We start from the raw sequence: 16,244 nt of genomic DNA on the forward strand, positions 1-16,244 counted from the left end.
CGGTGTCCTTCATAGTTCCAAAGAGTAACACGTCCGTTTGCACAACCAGGCTGAAAGCGACACCTCAACCCGCAAAAGGGCCTGGAGCCCAGAGGTGCTGGCGACGTGGGCCCCGACGCACGAGACTGGCGGCTCCGGGGGAAGCCGCAGGAGCACGGCGCCCGCGTCTCGTGGGATCTTTACGCGAAGAACGCTCCCCTCCTCCTACCTGCCAGCGAGCGCTGCTCTCCCAAGCGCCCGAGTCGGGGGTTCCCTTTCTGTGCCGTCACCTTCAGACGCCCCCTGGCCCACGCGCCGTGGCCTTCGAGGCCACCTTCCACCCACGGGCTCGTTACCGCAACTTACACCTCAGCCAGCTCTTCGTCGCCAACGTCACAGGCCTCACGCACGCCAGAGCCACAAAACTGTCCTTCCACCTGCCCTTGGGGCCCGAGAGTGGGCGACGACCCCTCTTGGTGCCGCTCACAGTCACAGAGAAATCGCCTGTGGGTCACATGTGTCCCCAACGTCACGGCGAGCACACTTCTCTCCCGTCTACTTCAGCGGCGGCGGCCAAGTTCCACATGCATTTCCACGTCCCCAGGGAGTTACAGCCAAGGCCTCAAGGACAACCCAGACTCACAAGTCCACGGTGGGCGGGAATAACTGAGCGCGAGTCCACGCCAGCCACCGCGAGTAACCACCGCGGGCCCAGTGGCCCTGCTGTCCAGACCCCGGGCCCCGGCGTCAGAGAGTCGGCGCTCTCCCCAAGCGAAAAGATACAAACACCTGTGTCCCTACCTCAATCAAGAAGTCCCCGGTCCTCAGTCCGGCTTGCCACGCCACCCCGCCTTCATCCACGGACTCCAGGTACTGCAGGGCCGGGAACGCCGGCGTCGGCGTGAACTCCTCAATGGGCGTATCCGCTGGGGAGGGAAAGACGGGCAGCTCATCACAAGCCTGGCAGAGGTCTCCAAGGTGGCAGCCCCGGCCCCCCAGGACCCCGAGAGGAAGACGCGTGTTCTCCCGCTGGCAGCGGGTGGTCCAGGCCAGCCCTCCTCTGCCAAGGGCTCGACACCCACAGCCACAGGTCGGCGCCAGCTCGGGCAAGGCAGCCGAGGGCACCGCGGTGCCACCACACCTCTGGGCCTCTCTGCTGGAGCCTCGGACTGCGTGCTCCGCGGTGCATGTCTACATGGGCACGCCTGTCATTTTCTTTAAAAGCATCGGTGACTAAACATTTTCAGTTCTAAAAATGGAAAAGTTCCCCCATAACCACACAGAGCTACAGAAGCACCAGGGTGAGCCGCTTGCCAAGTCTACGTCTGCGTAGACCGCAGCCGGGGAACGCGCCCCGGAGCCCGGGCGCAACGCAGTGCCCACCCCGTGGGAGGCTGCAGATGCCAGACCCCCTCTTGACCTGCCTCTGTGGGTGCCCGGCTCCCCGCGACCACTCTGTGGCCGGCGGTCATGGGAGGGCCGGGCCCCTGGCGGGCCCCCCAGCAGCTGCCCGGGGAAATTCTAGGGCAAGAGATGGACCTTGCTGGGTGGTCCCGAGCGGCCGGGGGTGGGGGCGGGAACATGAAGGCTGCCCCGGTGGGGGAGGGGAGAGATGCTCGCACGGACGGGCACGGACACACACGGGGGACGGTCATCTTTTCTCGCTCTCTGGACAGATGGCTGCCAGGGCTGCCTGGGCCCCGGCAGGTGGGGCGCCACCCGGGAAGGAGGCCTCCCCCCGCGCAGGTGCGGGGCTCCAGCCCGGCAGGGCGGCCCTGGGAGGAAACTTCCACATGGCTAACCCACACACGCGGCGGACAGATGTCTCCTCGCACGGGGAGCCGATGCCATCTTGTTTCCTTTCAGGAGACCCAAGCCAGGGGCTGGCGGCGGGGGCTCCGCCGTGGAACGCACCCCCAGAGCCCCCCGCCGCGGGCCGCGCCGAGGGGACCCTCTCGCCCGCATGTCCTTAGCAAAGTCACCTCAGGGGCAGGCGCTCGGCCGCCGGCCCCGCCTGGAGCCCAAGCCCACTCCCCGCACGGGGCGGTTTCCAGTTCCCGGAACTCGGCACCGGGTCGCCCCGGGGCCCCGAGACCAGGAGCGCGGGGTGCGGGCGCCCCGGGGCTGAAGCAAGCCACCCGCAGATCCGACCCGGGGCGTTAAAGAAAGGGTGGGGGGAGGGAGGGCGCGAGCTCGTTCCGGGCGATCTCGAGTACGGAAGATGAAACGTATTCCTAAAGGGAGCCCCGGTGCTCTCGGGGCCAGGCAGCCCGCTAGAGCGCACGGTTGTCTAGCAACCGAGTGCCCCCAGGAAAAAAGCTGCTTTCCCCGAGCTGGGGAATGTCTTTCATCCAGGCGTGCACACCGCACACACACACGCACACACGCGCGCACACACGCGCGCACACACATGTGCATGCAGCCAGGCCGGCGGCCGCCGCTCTTACCTTTGGCCCCGCGCAGGACAAACCCGAAGCCTTCATTGTCTTTCTTCTGCAGGACCACGGCCTTCTCGTCGACGATGCAGTCGCTGTGGAGAGAATTCCGGGGATAGCGACCATTACTGTGGCCCGTCATCACCGTGGCTGCTCCTCCGCCGGGCACGCTCATGATCCCAGCCAATTAATCACCCAGCTCGGGATCCAGGCAGCAGGGAGGGAGCTGGGCGGCGCGGGGCGCGGGAGGAGCGAGGGGGCCGGGGGGCAGGCGGGCGGGCGCGGCGGGCCGGGCGGGGGGGCCGGGCGCGGGCAGGGCGGCCGGCATGGTGGGGAGGCGAGCGCGGGGCGGAAAGTGGCCCGGAGGAAGGAGCCCGGCGGCTGCGCCGAGGAGCCCGGCCAGACGCGTCTTCCAGGGAGCAAATGAAATCGGCTGGATGAGAAATGAGGCAGCAGTTTTTTTTTTTTTCCTCTTTTTTTCTTTCCTTCTTCTTGAAAGGTTTTTTTAAAAAAAAATTAAAAAAAAAATCAGATTCTATTTGCTCCCTGCGTGAGCCGGCAGGGAGACGCAGCACCCCTCCCTCTGGGTCCGCGGCGACGCGGTGCCCCCACAATCAACGGCGTCACCCCGTGCGGGGAACCGCAGGCTGGCGGAAGGGGCGGCCGGCTCTGCGCGGGCTGGCGGGCGGGGGCTGCTGGGGAGGCAGGTCGCTCCTCGCGCCCGGGCCACTGACGACACAGCCTCCCCTGGGGCTGGATGAGTTTGGGGGCCCGGAGAGGGGGGCTCTCCCTCTGACAGACAATCGAAAGCCACACGGCCCGCCTCTTGGCACAGCGTTGTTTTTTTTTGTTTTTTTTAAAGGAAAGAAACCCAAAGGTACAACTTTAATTCAGCTGTCAAAGGCTTTACAGGAAGGCACTCTGCCACGTGGTCCACCCCCAGAGGCACCGGGTGCAGGGCAGGGTGGACTTCCCGGCAGGTCGGCTGCAAGACCTGGGCTAACCGGGGGCCTCCCCCGCCTTGGGGGGCTGCATCCTCCAGGACGCTGCTGCTGGCTGCTGCCTGGAGTAAGCCAGGAGCAGGGTCCTGTGCAGGGGGGACAGAGGCACCCAGGGGAGGCTCTCTCCAGGGTCCCAAAGGTCCCGCCTGCAGGGGCCCCTGGCAGAAAGGCTACGGGGGGCCCAGAAGAACCCAGGAGGCCCCCGTCCCGGAGGGGGCGCTGGGGACACAGAGAGCCACATGCTGACGGGTTTCAAGTCCAGACGACTGAAGGTCAGCTCTGCCCGGCACTCGATCTGCTGCCTGCAGGAAGCACGTGGCCCCACTATGCAGCCACCTGGGAGCAGCGCAGCCAAGCCGGACAGGTGGCCCCTGGAGGAGGGGGGCACAGGGGTCCTCGGACCAGCTGACGGGCAGCAGCTGAGCGCTTCCCACCCCACAGGTGAGGCAGGGGGGCTTCGGAGAGGTTGGGGGACACGGCTGGAGACGCACACGTGTCCTGACCCACTCCCAGGCCCCCTGCCCCTGCATCAGACACCCATGCAAAGAAATTCACCGGGGTGACCCTGTCTCCCAGGGAAGGACCAGCAGAGTGGAGACACACACCTTGACACCTCGTAGACCATGCCGTCCAAGGCGGCCTGAACGCTCCGGAGGTGGGGTTCAGTCCCTGAGCTCCCACTCGGCCTCCACCCCGGGCCAGCCTGCTCAGGGCAGGGAGCCCCAGCTCTGGGAGCTTGGTTGTGACCGTAAGGCCCTGCAGCCCACCAGACGGGTGTGAAGCATGGTCAGGAGTCCAGCCCCGTGGGAGCCCACGGGCAGGGTCCCATGGCCGGCCTGCCCGATAGTTAGCAAGTGGCGGGCTCGCTGAACCTCAGTTTCTCCTCATATTACAAGGCGGGGAAAACAAACCACAGGCCTCCTGGGATCCTCGTGAGGTCGGACGGGTCGATACCGAGGCTGGTGCAGCGGAAAGGGAGAGCCCCAGGGAGCCGTCCCAGACCACCACGGGGAACCGCAGCCAGAACCACAGGAGTGGGGGGTGCTGAGGGCAGGTGGGGGCTCTGCAGCAGACCCTCCGCCAGGCCTCTCCCCCTTTCTCTCTCCACAGCCTCCCTCCACCACCAGCCTCTGAACTTCTCAGGGGAAGGGCCACCGGCCCCATGGCTCACTCCGGGCTGGGCAGGTGCAGACCCCACAGCCCACTCCTGCCCCTTCTCTGGGGAAGGCTCTCCAAGGGCCCCGGCCACCGAAGCCACGACTTTTAACTCCTAAACTCTCTGCGTGAGTGGCCATCGGCAAGCAGCCCTGACCCGGGAAATAGGATCCCACTCAGACGGCCCTGTTCTCCCTGGCGACACATTCCCCAACACCCGCCCCTGCCCAGCACAGAGGGGAACCTGTCCGGGGCTCCAGGCACACAGCCCTTCTGTGGCCAACTCCGGTCCTGCCTCGGGCTTCGGGTGCTGTAGGGACGACCTGCACATTCCTACCAGCTATCCCACCTGACGCCGGGATGTGTTAGGGGCAGTGCAGCTGGCTGGGTGCTTGCTGGCTCCCTCCCTACTGACCACACAGGGCAGGGGAGACCTGCGCCGGTGGGCGAGGGATGGCATCAGCTCAAATCCTAACTCCGCTCTGACCCCAAGGTCACGCTGACCTTTGGAGACTCGGGGTCCGGCTCTGCACAGTGGGAAAATAGCAACCGTGCCCGTGACCTCTGGAGGAGCTAATGCACTAACCCATTCGAGCCCGGGCGCAGCGGCCAACCTGAGCGGGGCTGGCGCTTGTAGGTGCCAGCCCCTCCTGGGCCAACGATGACGCTCGCTCCTGAGCCCTGTCCTGGTCCTCTTAGCAAGTCCCAACTCACGGAAGGGAGTTCGGACTCACCCTGTGGCTGCCACTGTCTGCCCCTGAGCCACGGTGGCCACGTCCGCATGTTCAGAAAACGCCGCAAAGGACAGCCCCACCTGCTCTTTCCTGGTGATCCCGGGATCGGAACAACCCCCCCGCCCACCGTGACCCGGCTCACTGACCTGGTGTGAATCCCAACCCAGCCATCCACCAGCTTCACTCCTTAGAGCCTCAGCTTCCCTGCGGGCACAGGACGTTACTACGGAGTGTATTCTTACACCTGCCGTGTAGGGACTTTGAGGAGCAAGTGAGACAAGACCCCCCACAAGGCCCACGGGAGCCAGGGTCCCCAACACAGGGAATCTGCCCTCATTAGCATCCCCACGTGTCCCATTGTGCCAAACTCCCCAGGGGACGTGGGGTCCTGAATGGCAGTGCCCTCATCTTTCAGATCACCCGACGCCCACAACACCCAGTGGGGAGCCACGTGCCCCACAAGGTGTGTGGGATGCAGTGAAGTGAACACAAGCAGGGGTCCAGCAGGGAGGACCGAGGTGTCAGGGCGGCGGTGGGAGGAACCCGCAGGGAGGGAGAAGCAGGCTCCAGGGCAACCCCGACTCCCAGTGGGCCCCCCTGCGGAGCGCCTACTGCACACAGCTGGCTCGGCCAGGAAGCCCGGGACAAAGTGGAAAGGCAGCCCGGGCCTAGAAACTTACTCTCTTCGTGGCAACCTAAGGAAAGCGATGGGAACCTCGAATGGAAGAGTCCGTCCCTTGACAGAGGCGCTCACGTCTCATCTTGTTGGCAAGCTTCTGGGGGTGCAGGAGGGACCCCACAGAGCCTCCTCGACACTGGGAGACACAGTCCATGTTGAAACTCTCAGGGGGCCGCATGGTAGAGACCACTCACCGTCCCATGTCTCACTCACCCCCCGCTGCGCCACACTAGCTCCCTGAACACACCGGAGAGGGCAGGAGGGTCCCACCCACTGGCCAGCCTGCAGATGCTCCCAGAGTCCACTTCACGTGGCCACGGGAGGCCAGGCATCAAGTGGCCTTGAACTGTGGTCCTGACGGGGCCCCAGGATGGGTCCAGGAGGTGGCAGGTGCCAGTGATGACAGGTGGCGCTCGGGATCTGTCAGCCACTGAACAAGCTGTCTTGGCAGCGAGGGCTGGTCCTGGCGGAGGTGTGAACGCGGAGCTGCAGGGAGCCAGGCCTGAGGTGGCCGCAACCTGGGAGCTCTCAGGGCCCCCGGTGGTTCTGTCTGTCCTGCTCCACTGGGGCAGGACCGCAGACGACATTTCACATGGGAGTGTGGGGCACAGCAGGTGGCTTTGCCTGGCCAGCTGCACTCTCCCCATGGCACTGGGGCCGGGATTTGGTCTGGGACTCAAGCCCACAAGGGGTCGGGGCCAGTGACTAAGCTGCCACATGAACCAGTGAATTAACGCAGGCATCCAGTCCTGAGTGCCTACTAAGCGCCAGGTGATGGACGGGGTACCAGGCATTTTAGAGGGAACAAACCAGGGCCATCTGATCATTAGGGAGATGTCAAGTGTAGAGGGTTGAATGGTGGCCCCGAAAAGGTATATTCAAGGCCTAACCCCCCATACCTGTGAATGTGACCTTACAGTGTAACCCCATTTCTTGAACTTAATTTGTTACTGAAGGAGACTGTTAAAAAACAGACTGACTTTCCCCCGTTAGAATTAGTGTAAATTGAATTAATCCATTCCAGACCCCCAAATGATTGTTTTAACCTTTCTTATATACGGTGCATGTCCAACGCACTGTTTAATCTATACGTAAACACTTTCAACACAAAAGGGACACGAGATGTAAATGAAAATTTAGCAAAAAGGAAATGAAATGTATAGTAAAAAATGAAAACAATAATAAACAGCAACAGAAGAAAAAAAAAAAGACCACAAAAATATTCACAGCACAATTTCCTGAGATGTTAACAACGTGAGGTTTCGTGGTCAACTGACTCACACTCGCATGTTCTCTCCTTTGCTGTCACCTGAGACACGCGTGACGGTCATACAGGTATCAGCATGAAAGGGGTGTCGGGTTGAGAAGCGAGCTGTTTGAGATGGAAGAGGTCCGAGAACCGGGGTTTGACTGCATTTGGAAACTGGGTCTTTACAGGTGTGATTAGTTGCAAGTTAAGATGAGATCAACCTGGATTCAATGAGAGCCCTAAACCCAAGGACCGGCCCATGTCAGAGGAAACAGGGCGATTCGAGACCCTGAGGCACTGCAGAGAGACTGTGGCAGACGCCGGAGTCCTGCAGCCGCAGAGCAAGGAACGCCAAGGACTGCTGGCTGGCAACCACCAAAGCCAGGAGCCAGAAGAGGGGAGGAAAATCCTCCCCCAGGGCCTCCGGAAGGAACCCGGCCCTGCGGCACCTCGGTCTCAGGCGTCTGGCCTCCAGACTGGGAGAGAACCCATTTCTGTGGTTTGAAGACCCCAGTCCGCGGTAATTTGTTAGTTTCCCTCTTAATCCAACAGTCACACAAGTGCAGGAAGCGGGGCCGAGAGAACTAGAAGGGGCCCGGAGGACTTCCCGTAGGAGGAAGACCGATGCCTGAGTAGGAATGAACGGGTTGGGAGGCTGGATAGGAGAAGAGGGAGAGGAGAACGTTTTGGACAGAGGTGGACCCACCTGGAGAAAGGTTCTGAGGCCTACCAGAGAGGCAGGAGGGGCCGGTCCCACCGGGCCGAGCATGTCGGCGCCTGCACACCCGGGGCAAGGTCCGGGGTGACAAGAGGCTGGAATGCAGCTTCCGCCAGGCCCAGGGCCCCCATGCTTTCCCCAGTATCACCCAGGAAAGGCAAAGCGATTGAAAAGCAACCGTCCGCTTCGATCTCCCCCAGCCTCCCTCCGCCAGGCCTGACCCCGGCTGAGGGACGCAGGGCTGACCTGCACACACAGCGCCGACCGGGCCCAACAGCCCTGCTTCCATCTAACAGCTCACACATGAGGGTCTGCTATCCCGGACGGTGACAACCCTCCCCAGCCATTGGCACGAAGCTACAGTGACCCTCCCTGCAGGCGGTCAGGACCCCTGGTCCCAGGGCAGGGGTCGGGAGTCAGACGCGGTGCGGACACGGGTCAGCAGGACGCGGTGCCCAGACTCCAACGAGCGGACCCTCCTAGGGCTTGGGGGGCTGCAGGACTACAAGCCGGCCCCCCGGCAGCCTCGGAGCCGTGTGGGGACCCACACACACGTCTGCGATCTGGAAAATGAAACCCACGGGCTCCAAAACCCACAGAGCGAACTACAAGGCAGAAACCAGCCTGCGTTTAATCGTCTGAAATCTGACGTGGGGTCCACGTCACACCTCATTTTGTCTCCGCAAACACATCACGGCACGTGAAACCCACCCGCGAGCCGGGTTTCCTCACTACGGAAGAATTCCTGGGCGCGCAGACCGCGGCAAAGAATTCACAGAGGCCACGGGGAATTAGCGCAGCGAGTTACCGGTAAATGGGTCCATGGGCAGAACTTGCAAAATCACCTCAGGGCTTTTTACGGCCAAAGAAAGGAACATGAATGGGGCCTGCGGGCGTGTTAAATACGGTTGTTTGGGTCTGCAGCTCAGGTGTAGGAACCGCGGATTCGGGGGTGCTGGGACCTGGGGAGACCCCGGGAGGACCCCCGTAGGAGAGATCGGAGGATTCATCGCCCTGGAGCGCTCCTTCCCGCAGCGGTTACGTGGCGGGGGGGGGAAGGGGGGGCTGACCTCCAGGGCAGGGAAACTGGAACCCGAGGCGGGCCTCGTCTGAATCGCTCCCCATGTCAACCCCGGCGGTGACAGCCCGATGGAGGCGGGAACTGGGACACTGTTAGAAAGCCGGAGCTCCAGGAATGGGGAGCGGCAGAGCTGTCCTAGAAATCTCCGGGCTCTGCCAGTCAGGACGTCGCGGCCGCACACAGAGCCTGTCAGCTGCTCTGAGGGGGGCCGGGGCCTCCACGGTGGCCCCGCTGGGCAGAGGTTCCAGGCCTGGGCAGGCGGCCCGGTCACCCCGGCAGCCCTGGCTGCAGAACGGAACAGAGGGCCGCTCCACGGGCGGCAGGGCCAGGGCCAGCCGTTGTCCCCGGGAAGGCCCGGTGGCCGAGAGCAAGCCGGAGGGGTTCCCCCAGTCCTCTGTCGCTCCCGGCTGCGGGAGGGCACCTCTGGGCCCTTGGCCACGCGTGCCGCCGCTCCCTGCATCCCGCTTCCCGGCCAGATGAGCACCTGGCGGTGCCCTCTTGCCCCCCCCCCCGGCCAAGCAGGAGGCGGCCGCAGCCCCCGGGGAAGTGAAGCCTCCGCCTGGGCCACCGAGCTCCGCGAGCCTGCGCGGGCTGCTCCTGCGCCGCGTGGGGAGACGGTGCAGGTGGGCGACTCATTCACAAACGACACGCTCCCGGCGCCGGGGGCCCACCGTGCCCGGGGAGCAGGGCACAGCGTCACGCGGGGCTCGGTCCCCACGGAGCCCGCACGCCCGCGGCCTTCCGGGAACCCTTCCGACAGCGCCCTGCCCCGCGTTCATCGCGCCCGCTTCCCTCCCCGCCGCCGACTCCACCGGCAACGCGCGGCTCTCCTCACAGAAGCCATAACGTGCAAAGGCTTGATTGAAATTAAATTGTCTCATTATTTGGTAATAAATCACCCCAAAGCGTTTCCTAAACACGAGCAGGCGTGTTACCTGCCAAGAGCGGCTGTCGGGGAGCAGAGACGCAGCGCGAGTGTCTGGGACAATGGGGGCCGCGATCGTGGCTCCCCGTGGGGAGGGGGAGACGTGGTCGGACGCGGACCCGAAAGGCTGGGAGGGGGCCCCGCCGCACCCAGACAGCTCCGGGACCTCGGCGCCAACATCCTCACCTCAAAATATCAGATTTTTGTAATAAATGTGATATTTTATATTATTATTATTATAGTTTTTAATCCTTACCTGAGGATATGTTCATTGATTTTAGAGGGCGAGGGGAGAGAAGCACTGATGTGAGAGAGAAACATTGGTCGGGTGCCTCTCGTATGCACCCCGACTGGGGACTGAACCCGCAACCTTTCGGTGTATGGAACGATGCTCCAACTAACTGAGCCACCTGGCCCGGGTGAAAAATTATATTATTTTAAATATAAAATATAATATATCCTATACATCCTCCTTAAAAATACTCCAACGGCTTCCCATCAGAATTGGGTATAAAAACGCAAATTCCCCACCGTGGCTAAGACCCTTTGTGATCTGACCCGTGCCCCGTCTCCTCCTAAGTCTCCAGCAGGGGCTTGTCAAACTCTCTCTTAAAGGGCCTGTAAATATTTCAGGCTCTGTGGTCCCCCGAGGTGCCGGCTGCAACAGCTCACTCTGCTAAACTGTCGCTCAAAGGCAGCCTCGACCCTCCGTAAATGAACGGGCATGGCTGTGTCCCAATAAAACTTTATTTACAAAAGCAGGCGGGGGGGGGGGGCGATGGGGCCTGTGGCCTCAGTTTCTTTTAAGACGTGTTCTAAATGTGCTGAAGACACTTGAATCGACACAGATAATACATCTATGTGAGCGTCTCAAAATAAACCATGTGCAGGTACATAGGCTACGAGCTAAGAAAAGTCTTAATGCTCCCACGCATGCCACGGGTTATTGTACCCAGGGGCCCGGCTTGACACAACGTCGGAGCTTCAGAAAAGACCCAGGGAAAATGCATTTTAGAAACGGGGTCACCTGTGAGATGCCCCAGAAAGATTCAGAAGGATCGTATGGAGAACACTTCAGGAAGACAAAGACCGCCCCCCTCCCATCGCTGTGTCTAGGTGTTCGTGCTGAGCTGGCTCCGGGTGAGGGCGGAGCTGAATTCTGGCTTAATTAGGAACAAGAGTAAATATTTTCATTATTACGGTGCCTTGGATGCGCCAGGCCCAGCTCTGAGTGCTGGTCACATATAATTGAGTCCTTGTGGTGACCGCAGGAGGTAGGTCCTGTTCTCTCTCCCACTTGACGGAGGAGGGGACCGAGCGAGGCACAGAGCGGCTGAGTGACTGTCGTAGGAGCACACAGCTGGAGGCAAAGCCGGGCTGTCTGCGGCTGGCAGCTGAGCCCTGGGACCTGGCTGTTGCTGGCCAGATGGGGAGCGGTCCCTAAGTGGTCCCCAACCTCCCCACCCCGGACTAAAGCTTCCTGGTGAGCATTTGGAGACTGTGGCAGGGCAGGTGGGCAGGGGGATTACAAATCAGAAGATCCTGGAAAGTGGCCAGAGGTTGGGACGCTAAGACTTCCTGACAGATCAAGCCGCCGCCCGGCTCTGTGTGGGTCGGGCGAGGTTCACCCGGGCCTTTGTTCTTCCGAAGGTTTCTCGCTGGCAGTGAGGACCCAGACGCCCTGGTGACGCAGACCCCAGGTCTCCCACGGCCTTCAATTTTCCAAGGGAGATTCGATTGCAGCCCCTCGTCTCTAGTCGATCCAGTTCAGAAAGCAGACAGAGGCAGGAGTGGTTTCCTTGGTCTCGGCCAGGACTGATCTCCTGCTAACCATGACGCCGCCTCCCTAAGCACCCGGCTCGGCCCCCGGGAATCCAGGGCACAGTGGCCGTAAACGGGCACAGTGGCCTGTGACCAGTACGTTACGTGGTTGGGGCAAAAAGACACACCACAGCCAGGGAGTGGCTAAAAAGCCCACTGAAGCCCTGGCCAGTCTGGCTCAGCGGTTAGAGCGTCGCCCAGTGGACTGAAGGGTCCCGGGTTCGATTCCAGCCAAGGGCACGGACCTCGGTTGCAGGCTCCTGTCCCCAGTCCCTGGGGCATGGGTGGGAGGCAACCCATCGCTGTGCCTCTCTCACGTCGATGTTTCTCTCTGTCTGTCTCTCCCTTCCACTCTCTCTGGAAAAAATGGAAGCAATGGAAAAAATATCCTCGGGTGAAAATTAGAAAAAAATAAAATAAAATAAAATAAAGTAAAATAAAATAATAAAATAAAATAAAATAAAATAAAATAAAATGAAATAGAAATGAAATGAAACGAAACGAAACGAAATGAAATAAAATAAAATAAAATGCCCATTGAAGTAAAGAACGACAGATTGAAGGGCTGCTCGTGAGTAACCCGGCCCAGGTCATACTCCAAGCCTGGCGGCCTTGCTGGCACAGACCTGTCCCGCTGAGTTTCGGGGGGAGCCACAGACTAAGCCGGGGCCCAGTCAACCCTTATAAGGGAGCCCCCGGCATTGCCTTTCCACCAATCAGCTGAGACCCGCCCGCGGGGCTGTGCAGCTGTATCCTCATTTGCATACACACTGACCAATCAGAGCTGCTCCACAACCACCAATCAGAATGACGACTCCGACCCATCAGGACGGGGCTATTTGGCCCAATCAGATCTCTGTGACTTGGATTCCTCATTTGCATAGAAATGGACCAGTCAGGGCCGGGGCGGGCACCTGCTCTATAAAAGGGGCCCCTGGTTGTCCTGGCCGGGCGCGCTCCTGGTTTCCACCCGGGGCTGCGTTTCCCGTTTGCCAGACGTCCACCTGGACACCGTGTCCCCTCTTTCTGCACCTCGGGCTGGCGGCTTTTGCCGACGGTGGGGACCTGGACACGGTGGGGCTGGCCCCTCGGTGGTGCGGAGGGAAAGCGAGGCGGAAGTCTGGACGGCCAGCTCCCATGTTCCGATGCGCCCGGCTGCCTCCGTCCAGGCGGGTCTCCATCCTCTGAAAGTGTCCCAAACGCCAAGTCTTCTGGTTCAACGAGCGGCGTCCTTTCTCCCCTCGGCATCAGCCTGGAGCCGAGCCTTCTCCCTCCTCCACGTGTCCCAGGACACGGGGGCTGGAGTTTCCCACTTGACCGCCACCCTGGACGGTGGAAGTCGCCTTGCTTACACCAAGCCCCGCGTGCCCTCCGACATTCAGGGTTGGCACAGACAGGGCTCCAGAGGCCAGCCAGGTTCCTTCTGAGTTGGGGAGACACTCGCACCCTCTCTCATGGCTCCTGGAAGGGAAGCACCCCGACCGTCCCCCTAAGCCAGCCTGCTGCTTGTTTCTCCCTAAGGAAGGCACCGTCTTACGATGGAGGCACTGTCCCCTGCCCTGTGTCCTTCCCCTGAGCAGGAGGTCCGGCCCATCTTCTCTGCGTCTCCACCTGAGTCATCACGGTCATTTCAATCATGTAAGTCAGCTGGTCGCCAGGCCGCAGACGGTCTCAATTCCCCGGGGCTGAACCCCGGCCGGTTGCTCTCCGAGCTTCCCCAGTTCTCCCCTTCCCCTCTTTACTCCTTATTCAAGCCCGAGTCCCACCACGCGGCCGGCCACTCCAGGCCGTGGCCTCGCCTTTCCCTGTGCCGGGCAGCGGCCTGCTCCACACGGCTCCAGTGCTCACTGGCTTGTTTCTAGCTTTCCCCAGACAGGCATTTTTCTAACGGCCGTCTGTGCGGTTCCGGGCGCCCGTCACTCGTCTACAACTATATTTATTCCTTCCTTCCTGCCTTCGGAAAGATCTCTTATCTCAGAAAGATAAGCGGCCTCACTGACAGCCTCCGTGTATTTCCTCTTGCCCCCGGAACTCCAAAAACACTCAGTTAATCAGAGGATCTTCGGATGTCTGAGTTTATCAGCACAAGTTTCAGCTCTGATATGCTCGCTGACCTCCCTCCCTCCCTCCTTCCCTCCCTCCGCCCCCCCACATGCCCAGAGAACAGGTGACAGTCCACCAGCAGAGAGCACGGACGTACCAAAGCGAATGCCAATAACACAAACAGCACCAAACAGCACCGCCGGCGACAACCGTCAGCGTTCACGACAGGCCGGGCGCTGTGCGAGGCCCCTACGCCCATCTTCTCTCGCAGCCAACCCCGGGGAGGCACGGTTTCCTCCCCACCTCACAAATAGGAGGTGGTGACGCAGAGAGGTCCAGTGCCCAGGCCGGGGTCACATAGCTGGGCACGGGGTGGGCCTGTCCTGCAGAGGCCAGGCAGGGGGAAGACACAAACGGAGGCCACAGAGCTCCCCCCACCCGGGGCCTTCAGCACCCTCTTTGGAGACCTGTGCTGCCCCCGGGCAGCTCCTCCCTGCCCGATAGTACTTGGAGGCCTGGGCCCACCTGCTGGCACAACAGGCTGCTGGGCCTGGAGGCGGTCGGGGCTGGGCCCGGACCTCAAGGGAACGGAGAAGGGGACGGGCCCGTAGGCACCCTGCAGGCCCAGCCTCTGTCCCCTCCGCCAAATGCCTCCTGCCTCACGCCATGAGCCTGTCCTGCTCCTGCCACGGCATCAGTGACCATCCAAAAGAGCTTCCCTTGTTTCCCAGCTCTTCCTGGAGGCCCCAGTGGCGAGGGAGCCTCGGGGGGCGGGGTGACGTCTGTCCTGCTGGCCACGCTCCGTGGTGCCTGGAGTGGGGCCACGCTCCGTGGCACACAGGGGCTCTCTATCTGTGGCCCCGGGGAATCCCTGTTAGAGCTTCATAACAGCAAGAGGCCCAGAGCGGGCCGCCGGAGCGGGAAGGGGGCAGCAGGCGGGCCTCAGTCCCCGCGCCGTGTGCCCGAGCGAAGACCCGGGTCTGGCCTTTCCCAGCTTCCAGAGGCGCCCGCGTTCCTCGGCTCACGGCCCTTCTCCCTGCTCCAGCCTCTGTGGTTCCCGCACCTCCCCTTCGCCCCCTAACAAGGACGCCCGTGATCACGTGGGGCCCACCCGATACTCAGACCACCCCCCGAGGCGGAGGCCAGCCAATTCCTGCCCCTCCCCATCTGTGTCCTCAATTCCCGCGGCCGGGCGACATCTTCGCAGGTCCTGGGATCAGGGCACAGGCATCTCTGGGGGCACCATGGGACCCAGCACCCCGCTCAAGCGGCCGCTCCTCCCCGGAGCTGGGGAGACAGGCTGGGCGTGGCGTGGCGTGCAGGCCGGGGTGTGCCATCGGCGGGGCTGACTCATCCCAGCCCGCAGGGCCCGCGGCGCCGAGGGGGCCACGGGAGCAGACAGCGAGGCGGGGAAACGCGGGTCTCTCCGTGGCACAGCCTCGGCCCCCCGGCTGGGAGGGACAAGGCCAGGCCCCTAACGACACCCGAGCGATCACCCACGGGAGCGGCCACTGGCTGGCGCCTGTGCTGTGGCTCTGCTCCCAGGCGCCCCGACTAGAGTGACAGCTGAGTGGGGACATTAGCTGCTCGGGGACATTTTGGTGTCTCTCCCTGGGAGCCACCAACACCCGTGGTCCTCCGGAAGGGTGCTGCCCCTTGAAGCAGGAGCCAGCGCTGGCTCCCCCACGCCCTTCACCCCGTGCTCTGGCTCCGCACCCTGGGGTCCCCTCCCTGTCCCCGAGGCCCCAGCGCGGACATCACCGAGCAAACGACTCCTGCACAGACGTGTTTCTCCGTGTTTCAGGCTCACAGTGGAGTGGGATCCGGGAGGAAACTCTTTGCAAGGCCCAACCCACACCCGATGTGAGGCTGAGGGATTCCAGCTGGGCCAGCGGCCACCCCCTCTCGCAGGGCTGGAGTCCCCGAGATTCCAGCGCAGAGACGAACCGGCCAAAGATGCAACTCAGGCCCCCAGGAGAGTCCTCTCCACGAGCTGAGAGGGACACTTCCCACCACGCCCACCCCGACCACGCCAGGAAGAGGGAGATATGCCGGCAGTGTTGCCTGGGTGACCCCGTCGCGTCTCGGGCTCCTGCTGCGGTCCCCGACCTGCCTCCATGGGGGACACGCACCCCACCGGAATGGAGAGCAGTGAAGGGAGGTTTGGAGCCTGCGAGGTTTCCAAATCATCCGCTTTCCTACCTGCTCACTCCCTTGCCGTAAGCAGCGGTCCAAGCCCAGTCCCCTAACACGGTGACCGGGGTGGGGTGGGAAGCAGGGGGCCCTGTCCTTTCTTGGGGACCAGTCCAGGGTCTTGGTTTTACAACAGGAACCCCACCTCTGCCTTCAACACGTGGCTACGGGACAAGGTCGCCGGTGGCTGACCAACCTCGGGTTCTACAAACAGGACCCGGGCGAGCTTAG

General features: G+C 62.1%; 1 protein-coding gene across 2 annotated transcripts in view; it reads right to left on the minus strand.

Moving 5' to 3' along the window:
- Window positions 1-16,244, minus strand: part of SHANK2 (SH3 and multiple ankyrin repeat domains 2) — a 253,985-nt gene that overhangs the window by 88,187 nt on the left and 149,554 nt on the right. For both annotated transcript variants that reach the window (XM_081154001.1, XM_081154002.1), the window contains 2 exons: window positions 2,427-2,509; window positions 781-905 (listed from right to left, as the gene is read on the minus strand). In XM_081154001.1, coding sequence (XP_081010127.1) covers window positions 781-905; window positions 2,427-2,509 — 208 coding nt within the window. The remainder of the gene's footprint in view (window positions 1-780; window positions 906-2,426; window positions 2,510-16,244) is intronic.

Source organism: Miniopterus schreibersii (genome assembly GCF_964146895.1).
Source record: "Miniopterus schreibersii genome assembly, chromosome: 12".
Classification (NCBI taxonomy): domain Eukaryota; kingdom Metazoa; phylum Chordata; class Mammalia; order Chiroptera; family Miniopteridae; genus Miniopterus; species Miniopterus schreibersii.